The 10,637-nt window shown below is 42.2% G+C and overlaps 1 protein-coding gene across 1 annotated transcript; it reads right to left on the bottom strand.

The window, feature by feature from the left end:
- Positions 1–3,966: 3,966 nt before the first annotated feature.
- Positions 3,967–7,584, bottom strand: LOC136508947 (small COPII coat GTPase SAR1A-like). The gene is made up of 3 exons (XM_066503726.1): positions 7,300–7,584; positions 6,067–6,198; positions 3,967–4,499 (listed from the first exon to the last, which is right to left on the bottom strand). Exons 1-3 carry the CDS (start codon positions 7,426–7,428, stop codon positions 4,179–4,181), a joined length of 582 nt encoding a protein of 193 aa, XP_066359823.1. The 5' UTR covers positions 7,429–7,584; the 3' UTR covers positions 3,967–4,178.
- Between the last annotated feature and the right edge of the window lie 3,053 nt (positions 7,585–10,637).

The raw sequence follows: 10,637 nt of genomic DNA on the forward strand, positions 1-10,637 counted from the left end.
CAGTGCGAGGCACGGGCGGTACGTGGCGCAAAGCGGGTCCGATGCAAGGCCAGTCCATCCTAGAGGAATCGGCCGTAGCGGGCGAATAGGAAAGTGAAGCGTCTAGATCTTTTTTAATAAAATGGAGAAGTTGTGAGGGGAGTTGGGCCGATGAGACCTGGTCCGTAGACCCAGTGAAGGCACGCATCCGGCCGAACCAACGTTTGTTAGAGAGCGTTACCGGTTAAAAAAATGGAGCAGAGGGAAAATCGGTAACCGACCACAGCAGGAAAAAGGTGCTTCGTCAAGTAAGGTCCTTCTCGCTTTTGGGTCCGCCTGTCATATCTATATATTAAGGTTCGATGTAAAATTGAAATACATCTGAGGGTGGAGACCTTAGGTGAGCAGGGGGGGTTAGTTGACATGTATTTTATAATTCCTTTACTCTTTTATAGTATAGATCAATAGATAGATAGATATAAGATAGTATAGATATATTTTTTCATGGTATTTTTAATGCTGAATAGAAATACAACATTACACAAAAGGGAAAAAAAATAAAAAGGCGACGTTACTGTTAGTTTCTAAACAAAGGGGAAAATATTTTTTCACTGTATTTTTTATGCTGAATAAAAAGACGATATTACACAAAGGGAAAAATAAAAAGACGACGTTACTGTTGGTTTTTAAACAAAGCAAAAAAACTAAAAAAAAGCGCAGCGCGTGTTTGTCACGCTGTGGTGGACGATTCGGATGCGAGCGCAGGAAACGGAGCTGGCACGGGCGACACGCGAATCTAAGCGGACAGGAAAAATAAAGCAAAAATAAAAAGACGACATAACTGATAGTTTTTAAACAAAGAAAAAAAAAAGGCAGCGCGCGTTTGCCACGCGCGACGCGGTGGCGGACGATTCCCATAATTAACCAGTTTTGTCAGGCTTTGCCTGCGTGGCACAGGCGGTGGCACCAGTGTACTAATTGTGATCACGAGTCAGACTCGTGTCATTAGCGTGTGACTGCAAGGGTCACACCGCCGTCTCCGCCCGCGCCTTTATCAAGCGGCGCGCGTTCGCCACGTTCGCCACGCTCCGCGGTACGGGACTATCCAAGCTGTCAGGTCGGAGGCCCACCGATCGCCGAGGGGTTAGAATAGCAATAGCACAGCTCTGATTTCTTGGATCCAGTTCCCTGCTTCTGCCCGTGTTTTATGCTCGGTAACTAGGGATGAAAACAGTATGGATATTTTCCGACCGTATTCGAAACCGAATCTGTTTAGAGGGATTGAGATCTGTCCGTATCCGAGTCCGGATATCCAACATCCGATACCGTATTCGTATTCGAATACTCAAATCGCATATTTATGATGTCGATATCCAATCGTATTCTATCCGACATAGTTGACACTATCCGTATTCGAATCCGAATCCGGACAAAAATATGAAAACAAATGTAATATCGGTGATATACATCCGTATCCGATCCGTTTTCATCCCTATCGGTAACATATCATACCAAAAATTTTCTGTTTCTCATCGGCTGACGATATTTGGTCTTGGTGTTGATCTGGGGATTAAGGAAAACAAACCTCGGAAATTTCATGGCCCCCTCCTAACATATCATACCAAATATTTTTGCTAGTGTAACTATATTTTTTATTTATATTAATTTCTTTGTGAATTTTCTTATTTTTTATTTATATTAAAAGAGAGAATATAACAAAATTCTTGTCATATATACCTAACAATGTCTTCTAGATAAAAAAAAATCACACAAAGCACAATTATATAACAAAATCACCTATATGAGCACATCCAAAATGCAATAGATAATAAAAATTATCCCTATAAGAACATCTGAAAGACTTGGCGACTAGATCTTGAGATTTACAAAAGCATCATAGAGCCTCGCTGTTAATGGACATGTCGTCTACCACTAAAAAATAGTGACTTAAATCCTATAAATACATATATAAAAAAAAAATCCGAACACCCGTGTTAAGTCAATAGATTAACCTCGACGGTCAACGCGAGAAACCTAACCAGTTGAACTTGTTATCGATTTTTACAAGTTGAATCTTTGTAGCTTGCCCTAACAAGTTGAGCCACGCTCGATTTTACAAGTTGGATCTTTGTATCTAGCCACCCCTATGTATAATTCGGCTCTGCCACTGCGTATATCGCAATTACAACCCAACATGTCTCTCTACTAATCGCTAAGGTTGCACTCCTCAACTAACGATATACTAATAACCTTACAAATGATTAGACATTTTCTCAATACCTCGTGGAAGCAAACCAAGAAAGCATGAATAAACAACTTTCTAGTTAGTAGGCTAACATAACCTCTAATGAATTATGCAAAATAAAACCGAGCTACAAAGCTAGGATAACCCAAACTCAAAGTGACAAGCAGCTATGAATAAACAAATAAATTGGACAACAGCTCATGCAAGAGATCATGATAACGTTCACTGTAGCAAAGAAAAATGCTTAAACATTAAAACATGCTATGGCGGAGTACAATGGCTCACGCGTACAGATCATGAATGATTACTGTAGATAGAAAGTTGTTGGTGCTGAACTTCTCTGAACATGACACTCAGAAAGCTCCTGAATGAATGAAGCTGTTGCTGCTGCTGTAAAACCCGAGAGTTCACAAACCTGCACTTATTGTCGATGGACTGCTGCTTCTCCTGCTCAACTGCTGTTGTGCTACTATCTGCTACTCTGCAAGAGCTAATGAGAACCTGCAGGGCGTGCAAGACACTGAGGAGAAGAGAAAGCAGACAGAGAGGCGCACTGATGAAGAAAATTAAACAGCCTGGCCTCTAGGTTCAGTACAAACCGGAAATTATTAATCAAGAAACCTAGAGGAAATTGCTCAAATCTTTGGCACATTAACCCTTCCATTTCAATCGGCAAGAGCAAAAACAAACTCGAGAGACTAGAAAGGACAAGCTCACAGAGAAAAAGAAGAACTGTTGAGAAACAAAGCAGCCTGTAGCAAGAACCACCCAAGCTCCACTGAGAATCTCTGAAAATAACTCAAATCAAATGTGATTCAAACAAAATTATAACCACAACCTTGTCATACCATAAGTGATCCATTCCAACGGAGAACTCCCAACCAGAACCTTGCCATAACATGAGCCATCCATTCCAACAGAGGCCTCCTGGAAAGATTGAGAACCTTGCCATACCTTGTCATCAACATAAAATTCGGAACCTTGCCATTCCAGGAGTGCTCCATTCCAAAAGTGAACTCGCGAAAAGATTGAGATTGTCATCACCATAAGATCTGGGAAACCCTAAAAAAAATGGGGACCATGCGTCATAGCACCAAAAGCCCACAAGAAATTTGCCCCAAATTGCACTCAAACCACAAGAATGTAAAATACCAAAAATAACTCCGAAAAACACGAAAATAACAAATTTCAGATTTAGAGAGAAGTAAACAAGCTTGATCGTTGGATTGCATTAAGACGTGCGATTACAATCCACTTCTAGCGCTAGTCAAATCTAATAAAATGGACAAAAGCTCAAATCAAAGAGTCTCTCATTTCTCTCTCTAACCCTAGCCTCCTCTCACACCAGATGACAGTGACCCTCCAAAGGCTTAGTCATTATCACTAACGACTGCAAATTTTCACCGCTCAGGGTCGATGCAACATTTACCGCTCAAGGTCTGACGCATTTGATACAATGCTCAACGAGTCATCTTCTTCCTCATGACCTTCACAATCCCAGGCATCCTAGGACCAAAGGCCTCCCTTAGAGCTTGTCCTGTTAGTCTTCAATTCAAGGGGATTGATTACAAGTCAAAATCCTTTAATCCCCTCGACTGAAGACTATCAGAACAAGCTCTTAGTTAGTCTACGGTCGGCAAAAGTTTAACCCTTCATGGGAAGGCGTCCAACTGTACTTTTTTCCCCCAAAATTCAGTCGACTGACGTCAGGTATGAAAAAGAAAAACAAAGTAGACAGCAAGAAATCAAGAGCTCCAGCAATGAAGTATAAAAGGTGCTCCTCTTCCACGATCACACTGTAACAGAAGAAAAATCTGGCACAAGATTCCAGATTTTGCACTACTTCCATGAACACATATGTACTGGCACCATGAACAACCATGACCAGGCAGCTAGCTCCCTATCTCTCTTGTGGTAGCTAAGGTACAGGGAGTACCACGGTGGGTAGCTAACACTAGTTGATGTACTGTGACACCCACTTAAACCCATCGCCATACCCCATCTTGCGAACAATGCTGCACATGAACACCTCCAGGGGGCGGACGTTGGAGTCGCCCAGGTTAACCTTGCCCTTGCCAGTGGTGAAGTTGCTCAGCCCCATGTGGTAACGGAGTTCCTCCTCGGATGCGGCATAAGGGATGTCGATCTTGTTCCCCAGGATCAGGAACGGGACAGTGGCCAGGGAGTCATCTGAAAGGAGCGCATCTAGCTCCTTCTTTGACTCAGCAAACCGCTCCTTGTCATAGGCATCCACGAGGTAGACCACTGCATCCACCTATATCAGAATGAAAACAGGAAGGTTCAGCAAACCAAATGTCGAAAGCACACACGTCCAGTTCCACCAGCATTCACAGTAACACGGTAAATTAGGAAGTCAAGATTTGATCATGAGGAATAATAAAAGTAGGCTATACAAGTATGCAGCAGGGCACCAAAGCAGCATCTCTAAGGAAGTGCCATAGTAGGATATGTTTCATCAGTCATCAGATCATTGCATGATTTTGGTAAAGGTATGCTTCAAACTAAAAGTGCTTCGGATATAAAGTGAGGACCTAATGCTTTATCTAAGAAACAATTTCCCAAATCCAAATACCTCGTTAAAACCCTGTACCTTCTAAGGTCCAATTTAGACATATAAAGTCAGACATTTGAAGTGGACGAAACGGTTTTATTTTCATCCAAGACAACAGGTACTAGCAATCCATGCGTCCTAACATAACAAATTCAGCATCAGTGTAGCAATGTAAGTCCTCCCTATGAAGATGCACCTTGCAAGGAAGATGCATTTCTGTCAGGCACTCCTAATTGTCTCGTATTCCTAATGTCTCTTCTATCAGGAACTCACACTTAGTTTCTTGTTTGTGGGCTTAGTTTATTTGCAGTTTCTAGTTTGGACATCCTCTGGACCCTACCCATCCTTGGATCCCTCTCAATACCTCCCCCATCTTCAAACCTTTATACTCTGCCCTTTTACCTAGAGTAAACTCCAGACTCTAGTTCAAATGTCTCTATAATCTATATTGGCATATAGTCACTTTCTTTAGCATTCTCATATTACAGAAGTATATCCCATCATATTACAGAAGAATATCCCAATGACTAAGCCAACTCCACCACCTCATCGAACAATAGAAAGCTAAAAAAGATGAAAAGTATAAGGGGGTGTTTGGGACTGCTCCACAAACTCTGCTCCGCAAACTCTACCGTGGAGCAGCCCATAAAAAACTGGAGTTTGTGGAGCACCTCTTTAGGTGCTCTCACAACTTCATCCTTTTTCCTCGAACAAAGTCCGTGGTGCTGAAACCGTTTGGCTAAAAAACGTGGAGCGGAACAGTCCCAAACACCCCCTAAATATTAGTTGCAAGAATAAATGCTAGTTGGGCACACAAAAAAACAGACAAAACCAGAAGTCCAGAAGAGCATAATTCCAAAAGATTATGGAATCTACATACTATCAAGCATATCTCCCACTAACAAACTAAAAGTTAGATGGCTGCACCAAGGTGACTAGCATATAGGGGTGGGCAATGGGCTACTTAATATTGTATGCACTAAACCCACCGACCAACTTGATGGAAATTTGGTAATAAGCAACAGGTGTTGCAAGTGGGAGCAAAAGTGAAGACCAACATATTCAATGTCCTCTGATAATGATGCCAACTAAAACATTTATCACTCGAAACGAAGCATGACTACTGTATTTCTAAAAAAAAGGAACTAGAGAATTAGAAAAGGATAGCATGAAACCACCAGAAATCACAAGTATAGGATAAGAACACATTGATACAACTACACACCAAGTTATTAATATTGAAGAAAAAAAAGGAAGAGTAAGGTGGGACCTTAGCATAGTAATCCTTCCAAACACGGCGAGCAATCTGATGTCCTCCTAAATCAAATGCCTTGAACTTGATCTTCCCAATACTCAACTCTTCAGAAGTTGGATATTGTGTAGGTTGATGCTGAACCAATCTCTGCCAAAAAAAACACAGATCCCAGAAAGAAATTCCATGAGCCTACAGATGTTAAAATATAAACTGCATAGAACTTTCCTTTGTTATCTGCTTAGCTTCAGCACATACAATTTTTCAGCAGGATTCTAGTTCTTATTGATAACTGTTCAAGTAACAGATCTAAAATTGAAGTTCCGAATGAAAGAGACAACCTTTCCCCAGATTTTACAGCCTAGAATTCCAGAAAATCGATAGGTTATCTTAAGCCCAAATAACTGAAAGAAGCAAACTATTCTTCAGAACATGGAACTTTTCCAGGTCTAGCAAGCAATCCAGAGCTCAGAGAAATGGTCAAGCCAGACCAAACAAGGCAACCCCAAGTCTTCAGAACATGGAACTTTTTCAGGTGTAGAAAGCAATCCAATGCTCAAAGAAATGGTTCGGCCATACCAAACAAGGCAACCCCGACACCAACATAAACTCGTACTTCCAAATCTGGGCAAAGGTACTGTCTATCCCCAGGGAAACCTTATCCAGGGTAGGAAATGAAATATGATCGAATTGTTCCCAGTCCACAGTTTTGAGAGATTTCCAGTATCACTTTTGCAAGGCATGCTCTTGAAAGGGCTATAATTTGAATTATTACATAAAAACAACATAAAGAACACTCAACCCTTCAAATGGACATCATAGGGGTAGAAAACTAAAATTGGAGTGGAAACAAAAGCCCACCAACCTAAAGAAATGCGCGCTCATCCACTTATATTTGCGCTTAGGCCTCTACAATTTTACTCCCGAAAGGATGTAACCACAGTACCACACAACTCCCCCTGAAACTAAAACTACACGAAGGTAACACACACAAGGATTCACCAGATCATCACAATTCCTCCAAGCCTCACCAAAACTAAAACTGTGGGACTTTCAAATCGAAACAGAACTCCGCAATTCACAAAAAAGCATCGACCGCATAGCTCAAAGGGACTGTTTTTTTTTTTTTGGAAATAAAAATCTGGTAGACATATTAACCCAACCCATTCAGCCCATCCAACCATCCCGGGAAGAACCAGCAACACACAGCATCAGTTTGGAAAAAGAATAGAAGAGATATTCTATCCCGACCTCGTCCTTGAGCATGTGAAGGAGCGTGGTCTTGCCGGCGTTGTCGAGGCCGAGGAAGAGGATCTTCGCCTCCTTCTGCCACAGCCCCAGCGACGCCAGCACCCCGTAGAACCAGTCCACCAGGAACATCTCCGCCCGCCCGCCCGACTACTCGACAGCCGGCGCGCAGCGCGCTTCTCTTCCCTGCCCCTCTCTCTAGGTCGCCGGAGGAGGAGGAGAAGGCGGCGGGCGGCGGCAGCGAGCAGGAAAGTCTTAACGGATCTTGGCGGCGGAGGGGGGAGGGCAGCAAAAGAGATGATGAGGACATATGCGAGGAGGTCCCTGAGGATGACAGGTGGGGTCGGACGCTTGGTGGGGCCGGCTTAGCGATGGGGGTAAGTAGTGGTTGGTGGTTGGTTGGTTTGGAAAGATACCGCGGGCCGCGCCGGGCGCACGCGGCGGATTCCCATTTCTTTGTCTACGTGGAACATATTTCTACGTATGTCGACGATACAGCCATACATACGGGTAGAGTTTCCTACGGCGGCTGTCAAAACACTCTGACTTTATTTACTGTATGACACCATTTCAAAATTTAAAACTACTCCTGCTGCTTCTTGTGATTTTTCTTGAAAGGATGGCTACGTTCTTTGAGACTTTGATAGCGATATAAGACTAAGGCCTTGTTCCGCTTACCCTATATTTAACTTGATCGGTTTCTTTTTTTAATCGAAATAGTATTTTTCTTATACAACAATTCAGTCGGAGCAGTGTTTTTGAGCCAAATTTCAGATCAGCGAACAAGGCCTAAACATGCATTCATTTATGAGGTTTATATTTATATATTTTTTTAGTTGGAACGGGTGGCCGTATAATGGGTATAAGTTCACTTCAACAAATAATAATAGAAACAGGGTTACCAAAAAATTAATAAAACATTGGAAGTTTGTAGGTACTAGAAAACTCATAGCGCGCCGCGCCACCTTTGAGATGGTCAGCGGTGTTTTCACTACTGTGGATAAATATAAGTGCAGAGATACTAAAAAAATAAATTTTATGTTACCGATGCTAAAAAAGGCCTGAAGGAGGTGATGAAAGCATATCTCAGAAATCCATCAATTGTAGCCCGTGTTTAGTTGCAAAAAAAGTTTCAAAAAAGTACTACAGTATCTATCACATCGAATCTTGCGATACATGCATGGAGCATTAAATGTAAATGAAAAAAAAAACTAATTACATAGTTTGGTGGGAAATTACGAGACGAACGTTTTGAGCCTAATTAGTCCATGATTGAACACTAATTGCTAAATAAAAACGAAAGTGCTACAGTAGCTAAATTCCAACTTTCCCCTCAACTAAACAAGGGCGTAGATTTTCTGGAAGCATATTTCAACATAAGAATACAGGTAAAACGATAAAAATAAGGGATATCTAAGCTCTGCCGGATGATCACCTAGCTTTCAATCGCCATCGAGCCGTCTAGATGATGGCGATCACCAAGAGTAACAAGCACAAACTCTCACTTGATCAAGACAAACCTAATCAGAAAGGTGGATGCACATTTGCTACTCCCTATGCATTAATGAGGTCCTTAATCTTGGATTATCAAATCTCACTCGCCTCACTAGGCTCTTGCACTCCAAAGTGTTTCCTCGGCTGAACAAATGGGCAAGAGAGGTGAAATGGACGAGTAGGAGATGTATTTATACAACCACATTCAAATCATGACCGTTGGGGTCCAACTCAGCAACTTTTGGGGTGACCGGACGCGTCTGGTCAGTACACCACGGCTACAAACTCGCCAACGCAAACGGTCGACCGTTAGAGTGACCGGACTCACCGCGGAGTCACCCTGACCTGACGCGTCAGGTCCCCGAAAAACCTCTCTGGATGCATTATGTTGTTGACCAGACTCACACACGCACGGGTCCAGTCACTATTTCTTCTCAGCGTCTGGTCCTTCTTAGTACAGAGACCCCGTGGCTACAGTTGGTGGCACCTGTGCGTCCGGTCCTAGCTCTGCGCCAGCGTTCGGTCGTCCTTCTACCCCTGCAGCGCGCGCCATCAACTGACCGAACTCACCAGGACCGAGTCCGGTCAGGGCATCATCATGCGTCTGGTCCTCCTATCTTGCTTCAAATCACTTCCAAATCAACAATCTATATGAATGAAGTTGACTCCAATTGATCTTTGGATTGTCCCTGAGCTATCTAGTGCTAAGTTTGATAAGTGTGCACCACACTTAACACATTAAACTTACATAGGTCAAGCTACTATTTCATACCCCCTTAATAGTACGGCGAAAGGAAAAAAACAAAGTCCTAAACTATTATAAATGTCTCTCCAACGCCAAACGACACTTAGAACTAGTCCGTTCTTAACCTTGTCGTCCATCCTTTGAAAACCGAAACGATTTCCATCGACAGGGGCATGAAAACCATAATTGCCCAATCAATCATCATTACCATGACCTAACTCAAATTGCCTCTGCAAAACACACGTTAGTCATAGTAATATTGTGTCGTCATTAATCACCGAACCCAATTAGAGGCCTAGATGCTTCCGGTATATACCATATACATCTAGGTTGTTCTTTTCCAAATTGTCCGACTCTCAGATCCTCCAAATGCATGCATGTGTGCCGATCTCTTTTGGACGGCCTGTGAGTTGATCTTTTCAAGTGTTTTCTTATACAAACGTGAGAATGTTCATCCTGCACCATGCCGAGATCTCTTTTGGACGGCCTGTGAGTTATCCTAAGTGTTTTCTTATATAAACGTGAGAATATTCATCCTGCACCATGCCGAGATATTTGGTACCAAACTAAAGCTGGATATCGAGCCAGCTCGACTTGGCTCGGTCCAACTCGAGCTGGCTCGTTTCTCGACTTGGCTTGTTAATATTACGAGATAGAGGGGCAGCTCGACTCGACTCGACTCGGCTCGTTACTGAGCTCGAGCTGGCTTGTTTAGCTCGTGAGCTACTAAAAAAAATAAGACACATATGTTTATAATGTTTATGCTAAATTAATTTTAGAAGGTGATGTCCACCATTATGCAACCATACATGATTAATACATATCTGGTTCATCAAAAGTATCAATCATGTAACATAGCTGGTTCATCTATAATCATGCAGTTCCAGCATACTAACTAGTTGCTTGCCACCCCAAACTTAGGAAAGTCAACAGATTCAATGTCAGCATCATCTTCTCCCTGGAAAACAATCCATAAAATCAACATTTAAGTACCACAATAATTATAAAATTAAAATTCATATAAAACAGCTGAAAATAAGGATTATATACCAATAGAATATGTGTACACTTCTAGGTCAGCATCATCATCTTCTGGATTTAT

Source organism: Miscanthus floridulus, chromosome 15 (genome assembly GCF_019320115.1).
Source record: "Miscanthus floridulus cultivar M001 chromosome 15, ASM1932011v1, whole genome shotgun sequence".
NCBI lineage: Eukaryota > Viridiplantae > Streptophyta > Magnoliopsida > Poales > Poaceae > Miscanthus > Miscanthus floridulus.